Genomic DNA, 19,578 nt, shown 5'->3' on the forward strand with positions numbered 1-19,578 from the left:
TACACTTTGCCATTCTCCAGGCTATAATTACTAATTAAGAGTCCATGCACAGTTTCACATTTTTATAAAAATAACAGAACATTTACAAAAATACGTGATTTTTTAAGGGAAAAGGAATTACCATTAAAAAAGCAACATGGTATTTCTATGCCGTTTTATCCACGATACAGCTATTACAGAGTAGATGAAACCCTATGGAATTTACTATGATTTTTTTTTTTTCATCATTTAAATTTCTAATACTGAGGAAATGTCGGGTCAATTTTATTGGCCCAAGCCATGAGCCCCCCTTTAATATCTTTAGCTAACACAGAACCAAATTCTTTGACAGGCAGCTCCTGCAGAATTCTTACAGCCTTCTGAGAGTCATTTCCTAATTTGCAAACAACATACACAGGAAAGGATGTTTGGCCATTAGTTCTCTGCTTTTCTTCAGAGATCTTTTTTTCTAAATATTCCAGATATTCTTCATCTTTTTCTTCTAATTTACTCAAAGGGATGTGGAGAGCATGTGCCAGGCGGCAGATATCCACTTCTACCTGTGGACGGACATCTAACAGCACATGAGGAACTTGCTCATCCAACAGCTCTTTGTATTGCTCTACAGATATCCTGTCTTTACTAGAGAGCAGATGTAAAGTCCTACACTTGTCTGTTGCAGAGGAACCACAAAATGCCTCATAATCCTGCAGGCAGGTGACAGATGGATTGTCACCACAAACAGCACAGTCTGGTTTCTTTGGTCTTAACTTGATATTGCGGAATCTCCCTTCGCGGGCATCAAACATCAGCATGAACTGATTGAAGGAAGAACCCATTCCCGATGCAATCTTCAGGATTTCCAACGCTTGGATGCACCCCACGATGCCTGGCACGACACCCAGCACCCCCCCATCCGCACAGTTCGTCACCGTCTCCGGTGGAGGGGGTGTGGGGAAGAGACACCTGTAGCAGGGCCCTCCCCGGTAGTTGTACACCACGAGCTGCCCCTCCAGCCGGAGGGCACTGCCGGACACCAGGGGTTTCCCAGCCAGGACACAGGCGTCGTTCACCAAGTACCTGGTGGGGACGTTGTCGGAGCAGTCAGCAATGATGTCGTACTGCCGCACCAGCTCCAGGGCAGTGCGGGGGCTCAGGGCCCCGCAGTAGGGCACGTACTGAACCGTGGAGTTCAGCAGCCGCAGGGCTGCCGCGGCAGATACGGCCTTGGGGAGCCCTCGGCGGGCCTCCCCGTGCAGCACCTGCCGGTGCAGGTTACTCGTCTCCACCACGTCGTGATCCACCAGACCCAGGCGGCCGATACCGGCCGCGGCCAGGTACTGAGCCAGGGGGCAACCCAGGCCGCCGCAGCCCACCACGAGCACAGAGGAACGGGCCAGGAGCAGCTGCCCCCGCACGCCCAGCTCGGGCAGCACCAGCTGCCGGCTGTACCGCAGGATGTCGGCGGCGCTCAGAGAGGCCCGGGCGGGCAGAGGGGGGAGCTCGCCGGGAAAGGCGGAGGCACCCTCCTCTGCGGCCACGGTGTCCCCTGCCGCATCCCCCGCCGCACCCCCCGCCAGGAGAGCGGACAGGCGCTCGCGTAGCCCGAGCAGCTCCTGCTCCCGCCGCTTGATCTCCGCGCTCAACCGCGCCGCCTCCGCCGCGCCCGCCATGCCTGAGGGGAGAGGGAGCGGACACCGCGTCACCGCCGGTTCCGGCCGCGCCCTGCGCACTGATTGGCTGCGGCGCCTCCCCGCCGGTTCCGGGTGCGTCAGCGCGCCGAGATGGCGGCCCGCGGCGCCGATAAATTCTCGGTGCTGCTGCCCACCTACAACGAGCGGGAGAATCTGCCCCTTGTCGTCTGGCTGCTGGCGCGCACCTTCCAGGAGAGGTACTGGCCGTGGGGGGCCGGGGGTGGGAGGGTCCCTGAGTGGTCTGGGACTGAACTCCGACCAGGCCGGTGCTGGCGGAACCACGGGGGGCCCGGCACGGCTGTCCGTAAAGAACGGGCTGAGTGGGGCTGAATGCTCCCGGTGTGAGGAGCTGACGGAGCCGGGAACCACAGAACAGCTGCGTTCAGAGCGAGAAAACGCGTTCTGTTCGAGTGACCCAAATTACGCTACAGCTGAAGAAGGCGCCAGCTGAGCCCAGATGGGAGATACCGAACGTTCGGCATCGGTACCGGCGGGCGGGTGGTGAAGGGCGCAGCTCCTCCCGAGGCTCGTTAGAGAACGAGAATGACTCTAAGCTGTGTCGGGCTTCCCTGTGCTCTGGAATCCCCGCAGGCGGTGCCGGTGGGGGGGGGGAGGAGCGCGGAGGCGGTGTCGGTTCTGTCCCGCTCGCAGCCAGGATGGGCGGCGGGGAGCGCTGCGGGGCCGCCGGGATTACCGGGAGGGTTCTGATGGCTGCAGTGTGCTCGAGACCTGCAGCTGTGACACCGAATCACGATTTATCACGACAAGAGCGGCTTTACAGCTGTAAGGCGCGTATCTCCACGTGTCTGACTGTCACTGCGGGGTTTGGTCTTCGGTTTCCTGCCTTTGGAAGTGATGTGGGCAGGGAACTTGATTTTTCCTTTTGTTCATTTAAAAATAATTTTCATTTCAGTGGAAACAACTACGAAATTATTATCATAGATGATGGAAGCCCAGATGGGACACAGGAAATTGCTGAACAGTTGGAAAAGATATATGGATCTGATAAAATAGTGAGTTGTATATTCTGTATTTTTTTCATTTTTATTCTGCTGTAGAGCACCTGAAGCCTGTACCAAAATGGAGCAGGGGCCCTGGGTTCTGCATTTCCCTTACATCCTTAAAATAAGTTCAAGTTTTTGCATGCCACTTTAGGCAAATGTAAGATGGGGATAGTGCTGTGGCTACTTTGCAGTATTAGGCAGCAACTAACATGCAGAATTATTAATTAATGTTTACAGAAGGTTTCAGCACATAGTCTATTGCTGCATGCTACTCAGTAATGAGTGGTGGTTATCCTTGTACTTTGTGCATGCCTGAGGGAAAGATGGGGTTTGGATAACCTTTAATTTAATTTTCAGTGACTGCAGGAATAGGGAAACTGGAAAGATGAAAGCAAGTCTGGTCTTAAATTTATTATTAATCTGTCTGGTTGCATTCCTCAATAACAAGATGTTTTTTCTCCTGTATTACCGTGTAACCATCAATTACATGCAACAAGATACTGCCATTTGTTTAGTCTTAATGAGTCATTAAAGCCACTCTTTTTTGTTTGCAAGCTCTTGTATCCTTGTCCTTCTCTGAATTGCCTTGCTTATGAGCTCTCAGCGCTTGAAAAGTAGCCCAGGTTTAAAAGTGAGATTTAAAATTTGTTTCTGAAGTATATTGCCCTCTTGTATATATATATTGCCTGAAGTATATGTTTGCCCTCTCCTCCCCAAATGCTGACTCCTGCCGTGGCACTTCAGGAAGAGTTGAAAGCCGAATTACTGGCATGATCTGAAACTCTGATTCCTCTTTATTAGTGGTGGTGCCCGTGTCCCCCCCTGTGCTTCATATGGCCCTGCAGGAGCTGAGGGTACTTGGCATAGGCTAAAAGCTTGGTCACTCATATACTGAGAGATTAATAATGTTTATGGTCACTATTCGTGGGTTACGTCTGCATGCACATTAATACCCTGGAATTTATACTTATTATTTATTATATATATAAATATATTTATATCACTTTGGGAAACTTGCTAAAATACTGGCTGTTAGTGTTTGTCATTCCATAAGAGTTACTGAGAAGGATTTCTAACTGTATTTCACATAGGGAAATTGGAGAAAATCCATTAGATCCTCAGATGGTCCTTTTAATTTTTTGGGTTTGTTGTGGTTTGGGTTTTTTCCTGCAAAACTAAGTAAAGCTTGAAAGGGGGTTATTTTAAAATATGGCCTGATTGAATACTTTTATATGTTACCTAGATTTCTAAAAACACAACATTTTGAAATATACTTTTTATCTTATAAAGAGCTAATTTTAAGGTGTCACTAGACTTAATTTAATACTGTACTTCAATTAATATGTGTGTATTTTAATATATCCTACAGCTTCTAAGACCCAGAGCAAGAAAACTGGGGCTTGGTAAGTCCTTAATTTTTCTTAGTACTGAGATGGAATTTATTTTTCAGTGAGAGTGCCTGCTAAGGACATCAGTGGGAAGTGTTTTGTTTTCATTTGTATCTATTTCTTACTAAGTTAACAGAAAGACTTGAGGAATTTGGCTCAGTGACGAGTATATGCCAGTTTTTAACCTCTGTTTTGCTGCTGTACTGTCCTTGGAAGCAGTGCTATTTTTGAACAGTATGACTCAGATCAGAACTCTGCATTGTTGAGGAACTGTAACAGCAGGACTCATTCCAGCTCTTATCAATATAGATATACTAGTTAATACAGGATGAATAAAGTACCTCAAAAAATGTATAGTATGAAAAAAGGCTCTCTTCAGATGAGGTATCAGAATATAATTCACATTGTCAAGAAGATGTATTATAATTATTATATTGTAAGTAGCAAGGGTGTTTTTTAACTATCAAGGATTATTCTGTTGCCTTTGTTCCATTTCCAGTTTTCTGTGGCACTTCTCAAATGTTGTCCCACTTATCATGTTTCTCTGTGTATTTCTGGTGCAGTAGGGTTTGCCAATGTTTATATTTATAAAAGCTAGTGCTAAAATAGTAGGGAAAAGGAAAACTAGCTTTAATGTTTGTCCACTGAGATTTTAAAAAATTTTAGGAGGTTTTAGTTGATCCTTTTCTCAAATAACTTAAAGATGTTGGAAGATAAGTGAAGACTGTGGCTAGAAGATTGCGTGTGTTAAAATAGTAAGGAGAATTATTTCTGTGCTGTTTTCATCAGGGACTGCTTACATCCATGGAATGAAGCATGCTACTGGAAATTTTATTGTTATTATGGATGCTGACCTCTCTCACCACGTAAGTCTGTCCTTTGTGTACTGTGGTTTTAGTCTGTTTATAACTAATTCAATTTCTTGCCCATACCCCTGTATGTTTTCTAATTTGTTTTTCTTCCATTTCAGCCCAAATTTATTCCAGAGTTTATCAGGTAGGTGCCAATTGTAGTATGAAAGAAAGACCTGTGAACAGCTATTGTTGTGTAGTAATACTTGAAAGATTTCTATTGTATTGCTGTGTAGCTGTAGTAAGGAAATCAGCAAGGGAAGAATTCAAATATAAGTGATTGGAACTCATCAGATTGGTCTCAAAATGATCCAGAAAAATAATTAGTTTATAGCTGGAGCAAAAATTCCCAAGTTTAAAGTTAGACAGCCTGTGTGGCTAAATACCTCTCTTCTGGTTTTTCATGCATAGTGTTTATAACTACTGTAACTCTTTCCTTCCTCTACTTATTTGTTCAAAGGTTTGTAAAATGCACATTTTGAGTGATTGTTTTTGTTTTAAAATTTGTACTAACTTAATAGAAGTATTTATCCTGTTTTTCTAATATAACAAATTTCTTGTAGAAAGCAGAAAGAAGGCAATTTTGATATTGTATCTGGAACAAGATATAAAGGAAACGGAGGAGTATATGGCTGGGATTTGAAAAGAAAATTAATCAGGTTAGTAATTTGCTAGATACGTGCACAAATTTGTTATTCAGAAATTTATAAGAATTACAAGTACTCTAATAAGGCTGTGTGAGGTGTACTGAGTCTTCAGTCAAATAGCAACAGGTACTGCAAAATTATATTAAATAATATAAGCATGCATGATTTGCAGATTCTTTTGTTCAAATGCACAAAGAATGAATGCAGCAAGACTAGGTTTGAGAAATGGCTTGAAACAGTGGACAAATGTGCTCAGCATCAGGGTGGGACAGTTTTTCGTCTTCATCATCCAAAGAATGAGCAGGGATTGGTAATTTAGTCAAGCTTTGACATGTTTAGTTAATTTTAAGATCTATAATGGTCTTTTCCCTAAACAATAAATCACTTGCTAACCCCCTCTACCACTCTGATTTGTTGTAAGTTAAGAATTATTTGACCTGATCAGTGTCAATAAATCATTACTTAAACCTATTTGGAAAATTGTTACAGTGAGCATTAAGGAAAGGCTTCATCCAAAAGCAGAAGAAAAATTATGTCAAGATTGTATAAGCAGATGGAGGCTGGCATCTCGAGTTAAGGCAGTTCTAGATTTTTCACAAGGTATCAGCAAATTTCTTCTGAAAAAAACCTCTCTCCTATGGCTCACTTAAGAGAATACATATGAGTTAATGCTGTTTTGTAAGTTTCTGTTAAGAATTGGGAGAAGAAGTTGTGGTCCCAGTCTGATCCAGGGATGGTATCAGCAGGGACAGTGTTTGGATTGCACCTGTTTTTTTAAATGGCTGGAATAAGTGCTCATCTTTTTGTAAATCTAAATGAAATATACACCCCAAAGAAGAAGAGAGAAGCAGATATTATACAGAAGTCCTTTTACATCCTACTGGACAAGGTGTAGGACTCTGGCATCTTGTCAGTGTGTTACATAGGCCTCAAGACAGTCATGACTGGCTTTTCAGTCTCTGTTTTCTGTCAGTGGAGCTTATCCTTGTCATACTATGAAAGCAGTATAAACTAAAACTGAACCTTGAGTAGCTAAATCCAGGTCTCACATTTGTCCAGTAAGCATTTTTACTTTCCACCTATGGTGATTACTAGTGGGAAGAAAAATGTGGTTTTAACTTGTCAAATTTCTGTTGTATTGTATTAGTGTGTAGAACACCAGGTTGCAAACCTGATTTACAAAAGTCAATGTTTATCCCTTCATAGAGAAGTTCAATAATCTACAAATCATCAATATTTAAAAACAAAGGATGAATTTTTGCTTAAAAGTGAACATTTATTAGTCAAACCTAGCAGTGAAAACATATTAGAAATAGTTCTTTCATATTAAGTAATAAAAAGTTTTGGCTTTTTTTTTTTCTTGCCCAGTAGGACACTTATTACTTTCTAGAAATTCTGCTTGATCTTTTGGAGTTGTGTACTGAGAAATGTTGACACATGTTTTCTTCCACAGTCGTGGTGCCAATTTTCTAACTCAGGTTTTGCTGAGACCAGGTGCATCGGACTTAACGGGGAGTTTCAGGTATGGGTCTGGTTTGCAATTAATAAATCTGATTTGGAATTAAGAAACCGCTGCACAAGAAACTGGGGTAAGACCAGGCCTTTACAGAGGACTATGTAATCTGGGTATAAGAAATAAAGTCTAGAAAGGATATATGAAATATAGTCTAGAATGCAAGAACTGTTGCTCCTCTGACTTTGTTAAAGAATTTTTTTAAATAATAGTGATATGAGTGAGTCATTACAATTAAGATGCCAGCACACTGTCTTGATTTTGAAGTTCAGCAATTGTACTTCAGGTTTCATTTTCTTTCTAATCATTTACAGGTTATACAGGAAAGAAGTGTTACAGAAACTCATGGAAAAATGTGTTTCAAAAGGATATGTCTTCCAGATGGAGATGATTGTTCGGGCTAGACAGTTAGGATACACTATTGGAGAGGTATAGTAAAAGTTTTGTTAAGTATAATGTGTTTTCATTTAAATGTAGATGCAGATTACTGGGAGCATAGGAAATTTTGGCACTTACAAGAAGCAAGATTTTCAAGTTGATATAAAGAGATTATATACAGAGAACTGTTTTTCTAATTTTCCCAGGTGTGTACCAGATCTGAAATTCCAGTTACATTTTCCCCTTGCTGATATGCTTCTCAGATCATTGCCTCTTCTTGTTGCCATTTCATTGGCTACATACAATTTTACAAGGCTCTTCAAAAGAGAGCAAGAAGTGAAAATATACCATGGAGCTGCTCTGAACCCTTTCTTTCCACCTTCATACTGGGGAGAAATCTCTAGTTAGATCTTTCCAAGTAATTTTTGTTTTCTGCAGCAAACTGATTCTATTTCACACTTATTCTGTTCTGTCATTTATCACCTTGTTATTTTCAAACTTCCCAGTTATCACAGCTTTTCACTTCTAAATTCTTTGAATGTGCTGCCTACCATCATTGAAAAAGAACTACAGACAACTGATAGATCCTGTATTTCCATCAGTCTGATTGCTGCCTGTTATAGTTCACTGAATTGCTCTTTCTGGTGTCTTTAAAGATGATTCACTGGAATTCTCTCTGCAGCCAACTCTTGAACCAGTTCTTCATCATGATTTTCCTGACTGAACTGTCAGAATTCTATTGCTGGTACTTCTCTCTCTAAAAGTTATGTATTGCATTTCTCTCTTAGCATTGGTAGAGTATTTCCACACAATTTCTTCCACCTTTCTTGCTTATGACTGTCCTGTGTAGCTGGGGTTTGACCCTAATCTCTTTGGTCTTCACATCTAGCTGTATTCACATGGCATTGAATCCTCACTTGTCTATACATCCAGATACTGAAACCCAAGGTGAAATAAGGTTTTATTTACTATACATTTTTAAAACAGTAAAATTGTTTGGGTTTTTTTTTTTTGTTTGTTTGTTTAAAGCCAGAGAAACTAATCCAATCTTCAGGCTACTGCTTTTTTATCTTGCTGTTTGTTCACACCACTCATTTACATGCTTCTGCTGGTTGTATAGCATCAAATGTAAGATACTTCAGTTCAAAACCTGGCACAGTCTTCACCAGGCCTGATGTCTCCCAGTCAGTGTTAAGACATGGGCTTTGTTTTGAGATGGGTCAGGTCTCCCCCAGTCCATCAGTTACATTCTGAAGTCAGCATCATCTTCCCTCCCAAGTTGGTTTCTCACATATGGGAAGAGTTCTCTGACATCTGAAAAGTTGCTTCTTTATTCTGCTTCAGCTTTGTCTCCAGGACTTCTGTTGTGATACCTGCAACAAACTTGACAGTGTTCAGATTGCTGACATGAACCTCTTTCTATTTTTACTGTTCTGTGTATCATCTCTGTTGTAACTTCCTTGGGCAGGAAAATTTTTCTTTACATTTCAAGTACATTGATAAGAGTATTTCTTGATGAATATTTATGATCTTTATGTATTACAGCATTATTCAAATAGTAATACTGAATCCAGAAGAGGTGACACTTGCATGTCTAGTTCCTGGTTTGCAGGTGCTGAAACTCTATGGACTCAATAGGAGTTTTTATGCAGTTGTAGAAAATGTGGAAAGGTTTTAGGGTGAAATATTCCCTTAGCAAAGTTGAAAATTAAGATTGAAGACCTGCCAGTCTGCAAGGGACAAATGAGTGATGAGATGGACTGGCAAAACCTGTGCCTGAGTAGTTCTGTATGCACCTGCTTCATTTTTGTTATACTTATTTACCATATGTGAAAATGCACCACAGTGCATGGAACCCATCCTTTTGAAAATCTTGCTTTTAAGACTAATGACAGAACTTCTTAAGCAGGGAGGGCAAAGCCCAGCCACAACATGAATGTTTAATTTCTGTATTGAAGGAAAGACTGGATAGCTTTTATTAGATGAAGTATGAACCATTTTTTGCTGGTCAAGAAATGTCACTGACATCCTGCACTTAGTACATATTCAGCTATTCTTGTCCATGCCCTGTCAATCAGCTCTCTGTAGCTGTCAGGACACTTCCTGGGATCATCAAAGGGACCCTACTAAGGAAGGCAGCATTATTGTTGGGTCCACCTGGGTGCCTTTTTTGGTATCTTCTCATTCTCTTCTTGCCCTGGGTTCTCGTCTACCGTGGACTGATTTGCTAGAATTGAGAAATCCTCAATCCTGGCACAGATACAAGGGTGTGGTGATCTTTGTGTTCCACTTGCCAGATGATCTCTGGTTGAAACTGCCAGCAGAATGCTAAGCCAATTTTTTAATGACTTTTGCAAATGCAATTCTCTAGTTTATCCACTGAAGTATTTCAGTTTTGCATGCAAACATACATGAAAGTTCTTGAATATTCTAATAGTGTTGGCAGAATGTCCTACCATATGTCATTTGTACATAGTCAAATTACTGAAAAGCAGGATGTTCCTGACATGAGTAGTGAATTAATTATTGGTGTAAATAATCTGTAAGATGCTAAAAGACTAATAAAGACAGGTGTTGCTTGTAAAAAGTGCACTCACTGCCCTATTCAGATGTCATCTTTTAGCCAGTGGTGAGGCTGAGCAGAATGCTGTTTCATGGTGGCAGGACATTTTTGCCTTCCTGAGGCATTGACTCAAAGGTATTCAGCTAAAAAGGAAACTGGTGAAGGTTTGTTTTAAGGCCCTGGGCTTTTAGTGCCCTTAAGCTATTAAGTTTGTTCTGACTGGTGTATCATGCAGTCACTGAGTAATGTCTTTGGATCATCTTTAAAGGTGATAAACCAAATAATTTGATGTTCCCCAGCTATGAGGTGAAAATTAAAGTCACAGGTAAAAACTAACAAAGGAAGCTAATCTGTTGCTTGCTTTCTTCCCATGTCTAAACATGCTGTAGTTCAAAGGCCATTCTTTTGTTTACATAAGATCTGATTATTTAGGTTTTGAACCTTAAAAATAGTTTTGCTTGTTCCAACAGGTTCCTATTTCATTTGTGGACCGTGTCTATGGAGAATCTAAACTGGGAGGCAATGAAATAGTCTCCTTCTTAAAGGGACTCTTGACCTTGTTTGCTACAACATGATAGTTGATCCTACCTTAACTTTTTTAGAAAAACATTTTCTGACACTGGTGTTTTTTAATATGTAACAGCAGAAGCTTAATGTGTGTTGACCAGAAGACCTCCTATAAACTAACAGTTAAACAAACCACCAATAATTAACTATGTTGTATCCCCCAAATGCTCCTTTATAAATGAATGAACTGTATGTTAAACTAAAAACTAATAAAGACTAATGCTTTAATCTATTTTTGTAAAAAAATAATGAAGTCCTAATAAAGAACACAACACTAAATGATCTTTTGGCTTTAGAAATGAATCATTATTCAGCAGAACCTCAAGATGGTTTTGAAATAAAGACAAGGACAAATTATGGAATTTTTTTCTCTGTTCTGGGGTTTGTAGATCATGTTTAAATATATACCAATTAATTCCTCTTTAGTTCCCTTTCTCTCCATACTTGTATGTATTCTAATGCAGATACATAGAACAGTTTCAATAGAACTGAAAATAGCTTGTGTAGTTTAAGAGGAAATACAGATGAGTACAGCTATTTGTTCTGTGCAAAATTGCTCACAGACAAGAAAGAAGGAATATTATTTGGATAAGATAATCCTGTGTGTGGAATGATTTTTGCATTCTGTGTGTTTGTGCAGAAGCTGATAGTCCTTTTTCCTATTTTCTCTATAATGCTTCTTGAAACAAGTAAAGGTTGCAAGAGTGAAACTGTTTTGAGTAGCTCTCACCAAGCTACTTGTAGAGAGCACTCCTGAAAGGAATCAATACATGGATCCAGGGGAAAGAAGCAGAATTAGGAACACACAGGCTTTGCCTGAGTTAGGAGAATATACACACATTTCACAATACATGGAAATAATCTGGGTTTCTTTCCTAGCAAAGAAAACTGTATTTAAAAAAAACAAAGGACTGGGCTGCAGAGAACTCTGTGAATGTTGAAACTACTTTCAGAAGTTGTCTCACAGTAAGTTTTAAAAGTCAGAACTTCAGAAGTGGTAGCTGTTGGTTTTACATTTAACCCTCTGTGCACTTGTAGAGAGGAGAAGCATAAAATATATAAGATTCAATGCTATTAATGTGGAGTTAGGGGGAAAAAAAAAAAAAACCACCAGAGAATCTGTGCCCTGAACTGGTCTATATCACCTCCCTTCATCCTTTCCCACACCTCAGTCTGCAGTGCTTGCTTTCCTATGAGTTTTTCCACTGAGGTGATGGGGAACATCTGGTTTGGAAGTACTCCCTGTCTGAGCACTGGGATCTGGCACTGTGGAACCTAAGCAGTACTTGCAGTGTTCTGTACATAGGAAAACTGCAACAGGCTCTGCATTCTAGCATTGGCCTTTTCTCTTGAATGTATTGATGTGAGAGTTCATGAAATACACATTTTGTAGTACTGCAAGCAGTGGTAGAGCTCTAATAGAGGTTCTTCTTTAATAAAGGTAGTATACTTTTTGCAAATAATGAGATTAAACAGCCATCATTTTGTGCTACATAAACTGGTTTTGACTTTAACAAATTTCTTGAGTTACTTGAATTTGTTCTCTGCTTCTTTTAATCAAGCTTCCTTGTTTTGGAAGACCACCCATCTAAATTCCTAACATAAACTAAAAAAAAACCATAAAATAATATGTATTGTAGGGAAAGAATGGCTTGCAACATAAAAAGGAAGTTATGCAGGAATGGCCAGACTATCTTTTGCAGGGCTCAACAATGGATGCAGAATGAAAGCAAGTAAGAAAAGGGCTATTCTGATCTTTGCCAAACTACACCAACAGTCAGCAGTACAGGGTCTTGTGGAGCCAGAGGTCAGGAAGATCTGAACCTTTTAATGGTTCCTTTTGTTTTCTAAGGATTTGGTTGCTTTTTTAATTCATTTAAGGTTTTTGCTTCTATAATAATGAATTCAAAAAGTTTCACACATGTTTTGTGAAGTATTTTGTTTATTTTAAACTTATGGTCTAATAACCATTCTATGATTCTAGTGTGTTGTTTCCTATTTCTTCTCTCCTGTTTGCCTTTTCCTATTATTTTATAGATCCTGCTTATCCCCTCATCACACTCAAATCTTGTATTTAATTTCCTCAGACAAGAAGCCACACCACTCATTGCTATTGTCAAAATCTTAGCAGCAAACTGCAGTAGAACAACAGCTCTACTATAATCTCTAGAGATCAGCTGCCTAGAAAGTGTTCATATACTAGGGATTTATATAGTGGCATTTTAATTTTCAGTTCCTTTCTTAATACCATTGCAAAAGTCTACATGCCTTGTTTAGGCCACCACAAAACACTAACTTGACATTTACAGAGAATTTTTCATTTTATGTCCCTGGTTTTACAGTTCCACATAAATCAGCTTTCCTTAATTTCCTCCATATTCATTTCCTATGAAAGCACAAACACTCTGCTAATGTACTTTCTCTATTATACTTTCTTAGGAATCTTTCTGTAAGCACTCAATTATTTGGCAAGAACAGGAGTTTTAATTCCTGCCTGGCTTTAATCTGTATTTGTCCTGGATATTTTTGGTTCGACCTGTTTAATGAAGAGGGGGAAGAAGGTAACTCAGTTTTGTACCACTAATATTCACTCCCCCCAACCCACAAACTGATTACCTCCATTTGCAGACAAGCAAGGCTCTGAGAACATCTCTTGTTGTTACTGTGGGCTATAGATTCAACATGCTGTGTGAAAACTCCTACACAGCAGGCTCAGTTGTTCAAATCCACTAGAACAGCCAAAGCATGTGCTAAACTTCAAGCATGCAGTCTCAACAGACTTGACAGTAAGAGAGTTTATGGGTAAAGGGTTGTGGAATTTTGCTTGGCATATCAGTGGGATTATACTTGACCTAACTTTGATTCATGCATTCTGATTTGAGAGTATTTCTGAGTGCACATCCTCAGTTGGAGCTCTGCTGGGTAACTTAGGCAGTCCTGTATTAGTGTGAAGGTTCTTATTGGACAACCTGAAGCCCCTGCTGGGAGATGAAACACATACCTAGGGGCTACTAAAACTGGTATCACCTCTTCTCCTAGGACTTAGCACCTGATCAGCTGTACTGCCTGGCAGGTGGCCTGGCAGCAGCTGTGGTCTCATGGCCCAGACACCCTCAGTAGCCCTGCCCCAGGGATACACAATACATATGTTCATACCCTGAGGTATGGATTTTGTCACTCTTAGTCATGTGAAGGTTTAGCCATGTAATTTACAAGGTCAAGCAGTTTAATCTCTTTGACCTACATCATTATTATTCTGCAGCTGAGACACTTCTGACAACCAAGGCCTGGTTAACACACAACTGAATGGGAAACCAGTATCAAAATGAGATTCCTGGCTTATCTGGTCTGGGTCTTGTGGGTGAGGATTTGTCTGACCCGAGGTTGAAGCTGACTTGGCTTCAGCTTTTGGTCAGGTTTTTTAAATCCGAGGCTTTAATGTGAACCTGCAATAAACCCAGTTGCCAATATAAGCATTATAATAAAACATATTTTCCACTGGACTGTGTAGAAAGACAACTGCAAGATTGCACAGCCTGCTGCATATCAACAGTAAGAAATAATGATGACTAATCAATAATATTTATTCAAGGGACTATCAAGACTCCAAGTATAAGCATGGATTGAAATCTTGGCACAAATAAAGTAAATGACAGATTGCCTACCAAGTTCAGTACATTGATGACTTTAGCAACAGATTTTCAACGGGTGGCATTCCAGAGTTCTGGGCAAATTTTAACATCAGACTCAGTATGAATAGGGCACGTTCAGACAAGAGAATTGCTTATCAAACTTTGTCATTGTTTTAAGACACCTCCAAGGTACTATGCTGTAGAAGACATGAATAAAGGTAATCACAGAACTTCTGTAAAGCACAGAGACATTTTGAGGATCATTTCCTCTTTGGTTCCTGCCACATTTTACCTTCTTTTTTTCAGGCATATATATATATATAACTTCCTACAGATTGTGATTGTTACCATACAGGGCAAAATACATTGGGAAACCAAATTGTAACCTTTAATCCAAAATTAGATCCCAAAACTCAGCCCTTGAGAGAGGGAATTCAACAAAGCAGCAGTGGACAAAAGATAATAAAATGGAAGGCTATGCCTGCAAGATTACTTGCACTGTCTCTTCAACAGAGATTGGTACAATGGTGCATTATTATTAATACAAATTTTAAAAGTCAACCTTGTGTTTGGCCAACAAACTTCTTTCCTATATTGATTTTTTGCAAACATGTCAGACTGCTAGGAGATGAACCCAGACAAATCCACAGCTGAGAATCAATGTTTCCAGGGAAGCTAAGGATGGTTATCTAGCTCCTAAAATGCTGTGCACTCAGAAAAGGGAAGATCTGAGCACTAAACTATACTTCTACCTTTGTTCCAGAACAGGAAAAATCTTGACCGAGCTCCTGCAGTCATTGCTTGAGAATGCTTTGAGGTATTGTGTCCCACTACTTCATTGCAAATACTAGGGGGATACCCAGGAAGAAAATAACCAGATTTACTTACTATGTGGTGAATTTCAAGTCCTGCCTGCAATGTGTTTGGAGAGCTCTTGTTTCTAGTCCAGTTTCCATTCTGCTTGCTCTTGCAAAGAAGGCATATGGCAGCACTGGGTGGATCCTGTCAAAATAATTATATTACTTACTGTACAATGCAGGGGAGTTAAAAAAGACAAGCTGCTTGAAAATGATTAATTATTGAAATATTGAAGTTAGGCAACTCTTTGAATTTTAGTCAACATCTTTCATTAAGTAAATCCTAACTGAATACAGTGTCTCTGAAAGTGTTGGCAACACATGAGACATCACCCTATACCCACAGAATTTTACCCTATACCCACAGTATAGGGTATAAAATACCCACAGTATTTTATTGTGGCAGTCCAGCATCACCTCCAAGGGGTGGGTTCCTTGACTGACCAGTTTCCAAGTGAAATGTAAAGTGTTGGTTATGACAGATACATTTCTTACTGGCTTGACTAAGGGATCAGCCTTTCGAGCTATCCCAACCAAGCAAACCTATCCTAAGCAGCTCATCTCACAGACATGTTCAGTATGAGCATCTTCTTAAAACACAAGGAGAAAACAAGGCGAGTACTCTGTGTCAAGGGATAATTGTTCTCTACTTTCTTCTTGGCACAGACTAAATTTGGTTCCTTCCTGGTGACTCTTCCCAAAGTCATTTTCATGGAAGGTTAGAGAATGCTGAGAGGTGATGATGTGTCCAAACTGCATAAGAGCTAAATGGCTTAATGGGTCTTAAAGATCATTGTGGGACTGGTGATCTTAATACTGCTGAGGATTAAGTTAGTTGTATTTATTATATAATTAATTATGATAGGTGCTTAAAGACATTGCTAGTTTTCTTAATTATTTTGCATTTGAATAAAAACCATAGTACTGCTGCCAAACTAGTACAGTTAGGAATGTGGGCACGATTTTGACCTGAATCAGTAGCCCAACACACACTCATTATCCTCATTCAATTTGGGAATGCTAATTGTCTCCCTTCATGTTACATGTTTAGTATCTTAAAATGATGATTTTTCTGATTTTACTGATTTTTCTAGTGGCAATAATCAATTGTGAGAAACAATACCCACTTCTGTAATATAAAAAGTATATTTGAGACTACTATCAACTTTTATTTCATTTTGTTCACCACACTCTGTACACACAGTAGGAAAATGGTCTTAAGACTCCTTTTCTCCTGATTGCTCATTTCTTGGATTTTACCTTTAATATCAACCTTTTCTTATGAACTTGGTTTTATTCTCATCTTTTTTTCTAACTTGCTGCTGACAACTGTCACACTGTTTCTGCCTTCTGATGCTCTTCTTTAATCTGTATCTTAATTTAATTCTCTCTCACACCAAATTACAGTTTCTGAACTCTTCACAAATTGTTTTCCATATTCTTTTTGGCCTTTATTCTGGACTGGGTACTACCATAGTGGCTGGAAATGCTGTTTCAGATGGAAATTCCTGGATATTGCTTATATTGAGGAAGTGGTTGGGATGACTCTGATCTCCACTTCTTCTGGATGCCAGCCTAGCCTGGAGGCTTCTCTGATAAGTATCAAGAAATTGCAGCAAGATACAAAATTACTCTGATGCTTGCACTCAGAATTCAGGACATAGAATGGTTCCAAAAGCCTATTCCCTTCCCCTGCCTGGATTGCAACTGTTTCTGCTTGTGCTATTGTATCCTTTTCACATATCTTTTGGGTCCTGATCCTTTGAACAGATCATGAAATACAGTTCCTATTCCTACTTGAGTTCTCATTTTCCATTCAACTCAGTTCCTCTAACCACCAAACACTTACTATTTAGATGAGGTCTATGGGTCAGGGATTTGGTTTTCCAGTGCTGGAATTTTTTTTTTTTCTGTTGGGGTTGGAATTTCTTAAAAAAATTATTTTCTGTGTGTAATAAAACCATGCTAGGGCCCTAAGGTCGGTTGGTGACAGATACAGGGATCTTTAAGGGGCAATCCTCTCCAACCTTTCCCATCTTCTGGGCATAGTAATTAAATGACCCAAGAACATCTTGAAGCCTGAAATCTAAAGCAGTGTTTGATAACCTGCAGTTCTCTTTCCTCTCACTGCAGTTTATTTTCTCAGTTAAGCATTTTTCTCTACAACCAAAAGCATCATGTGCACATGCAACCCTCATCAGGTGAAGCAGCTGCAGTGGCCATCATCCTTGACTCTGAACCTTTCAGAACTGTTTATCATCATGCTTTTCCTCCAGAAAGAAGGAAAGTGTGTATAGCAATACTTGTGCATTATGGGTGCTGAAAAGGTTTCTCCCTTTATTGTAAAACTGGTAATAATTTAAGAAGAAAACACAAGTCTGACAAGAAGCAAGTTAGGTAAATAGAAGGGTGTTGCAAAGCACCACTAGTAAGTGATTGCTAAAAAGTGGTCAGTGGTAAAGCATAAATGAAAGTCCTCAAATAGGAATGTCCTAAAGCTTGATTCTGGCTGTGTATTTTAGCAGACATCAATCAAACCATCTGAAGCAGCCAGGAAGTTATCTGATGGCTTCTGAATGTGGTACCCACTTCATGCTTCATAAAGGTTTCCCAACATACTTTGTGCCATCAAAGCTAAAAATATCTACTATTGGAAGGCAAACAAGTTTTTGCAGGGAAAAAAACCCAACTTTCTTTGCTTTCCTTAGTTGAGACTTATTCCACATATGTACTCTGCAGGGGAACTTTGAAGTACCTCAGTTCTAAAAACCATTTTAATGCTAAAGCACAACCTTTGTTTTTGCAGGTAAGTTTTGTGGTTTTCTATTCTGTTGTAAAAGAAACTGTTTCTGTGACTTTCTGATTCTTATGACCACTAATGTGAAGATACCATGGTGAAATAAAGGTGTGATCTGCAGACAGTGACAAGCTGCCTACTTCTAAATTCTGTCGATCTAAAAACTCTTGAAGCAGGCTACAAAGTACAATCAAATGTCATTAAATTCTTCATAAAAGCTATTTATGTTAATTTTTATAAACACAGTGGTATACACATTTTCAAGCTATCAGTCACTTGAAAATGTAGGAGATCCTTGAGTTTTATGAAGTCTAAGTAATTAATCACTACTTTTCTATGCTTTTATACTTCAGACAATGATTTGAAAACATTAACTTTTTTTATAACGTTGTGAGGCTTAGCTATAACACGTCACTGAACCAGAAAGGTTCTGAATGCTGAGGATGGAAGGAATACTGCTTTACTTCATTCCTCAAGTGTCTGTATTTTTGAAGTAACAAAAGCCATCATTCCCTTTCACTTGTAGAATTCTTTTTTACCGTGGTATAGAACTGAGCTTCGTCTGTCAAAGAGATCTTGAGCACTTCTGTCTTGATCCAGAGGAAGAATCCCATGCGGAGCCCTGTCATGACCCAGATGGTACAGGTCTGGAACACACTTGTAGGGTATTCGAGCACAAAGCTCATCAGAAACGTGACACACATCCAGCTCTGGGTGCTCGCCTCCCGCAACTTGAGCCAAAGTGTGATGAATGTGGATTTCCGAGAGCAGCGGTGTCAAAGTCAGACCCGTCCCCCCTCACCTCACCTCACCTCACCTCACGAAACTTCCTCATCAACCTCCTGAAGTTCATGAGGGATTTCGCAGCGCCTGACCCCGACGAGGCGCTCGGAACAGCCCTCGCCTCACTCGAAGTCTCCTCCCTTGTGTCGAGCCCGGCCTACGGCTTACCCCGGCTCCGGTACCGGCCGGTCCGGCCCGCCCGTCCTGCGGGGGTTGCTGGTTCTGACAGGCCCGAGGGGCCCTCCCGGAGGCCGCGTTCCCTCAGGCGGGGCGCGGGCTGCGCTGTCCATGGTGTGAGGCGAGGCGCGCGCGGCGGGGCCGGGCCGGGGGGCGCGGGGCGGGGCGCGCGGTGCCCTGGGGGCGGGATGCGGGGCGGTGGCGGCGCGCGGGGCGGGGCGGGAGCGCGGGGCGCGGCCCTGAGGCGCTGCCGGGGCCGCCGCTCGACGCGGCACGAGACCGTGTGCTCACGGCCGCGCGGTCACGTGGGCGCACCGCGGTCACGTGGTCGCTCCGCTCGCCATGCGCGTTCCCCCGCCCCGGCGGCGGCGGAGGCCCCTCAGGACAGGATGTAGTCCCGGCTGGGGGCGGCGGAGGGATAACCGGGCGGCGTCAGCTCCCTCTCCGGACCCAGCCGCAGGGCGCGGCGCCTCCTAGCGGGACCGGGGTAGATCCCGCCGCCGCCGCCAGCGGTGGCTGCCTCCGTTCCTCTCGCGAGAGCCCACCCCCTGACTCCCCGGCTCGGCGGCGTTATGTAACCCGCCCCCCCTACTCCCGCCGGTGGCGGGGCGCGGCCCGCGGGGCGGGATGGGGGTCAGGTCAGCCGGAACCCACCGGGGCTCGGGCCCCCTCCCCCCCGGGGCGCGGCCCCCTCCCCTCCCGCCGGACAATGAGTCCCGTATGCTAATGAGAGTCTCGCGTCACTTCC

The 19,578-nt window shown here is 41.7% G+C and overlaps 2 protein-coding genes and 1 long non-coding RNA gene across 4 annotated transcripts; 1 reads left to right on the top strand and 2 right to left on the bottom strand.

Moving 5' to 3' along the window:
• On the bottom strand, positions 1–1,700 carry MOCS3 (molybdenum cofactor synthesis 3). The gene has a single exon (XM_071759774.1). The coding sequence runs from the start codon at positions 1,650–1,652 to the stop codon at positions 237–239; it is 1,416 nt and encodes a 471-aa protein (XP_071615875.1). The 5' UTR covers positions 1,653–1,700; the 3' UTR covers positions 1–236.
• Positions 1,701–1,709: 9 nt separating this feature from the next.
• On the top strand, positions 1,710–10,866 carry DPM1 (dolichyl-phosphate mannosyltransferase subunit 1, catalytic). Its single transcript, XM_071759775.1, has 9 exons — positions 1,710–1,870; positions 2,587–2,686; positions 4,047–4,080; positions 4,855–4,931; positions 5,036–5,061; positions 5,480–5,575; positions 7,017–7,085; positions 7,391–7,505; positions 10,488–10,866. Exons 1-9 carry the CDS (start codon positions 1,764–1,766, stop codon positions 10,590–10,592), a joined length of 729 nt encoding a protein of 242 aa, XP_071615876.1. The 5' UTR covers positions 1,710–1,763; the 3' UTR covers positions 10,593–10,866.
• LOC139803538 (uncharacterized) lies at positions 8,477–19,020 on the bottom strand. Of its 2 annotated transcripts, none has more exons than XR_011729038.1 (3): positions 18,822–19,020; positions 15,105–15,218; positions 8,477–8,827 (listed from the first exon to the last, which is right to left on the bottom strand). It is a non-coding gene; the product is annotated as an uncharacterized lncRNA (long non-coding RNA). The 2 variants fall into 2 exon arrangements; XR_011729039.1 differs by having other exon boundaries at positions 18,410–19,020.
• Between the last annotated feature and the right edge of the window lie 558 nt (positions 19,021–19,578).

The sequence above is a fragment of the Heliangelus exortis genome, chromosome 16, assembly GCF_036169615.1.
Source record: "Heliangelus exortis chromosome 16, bHelExo1.hap1, whole genome shotgun sequence".
Taxonomy (NCBI): Eukaryota; Metazoa; Chordata; class Aves; order Apodiformes; family Trochilidae; genus Heliangelus; species Heliangelus exortis.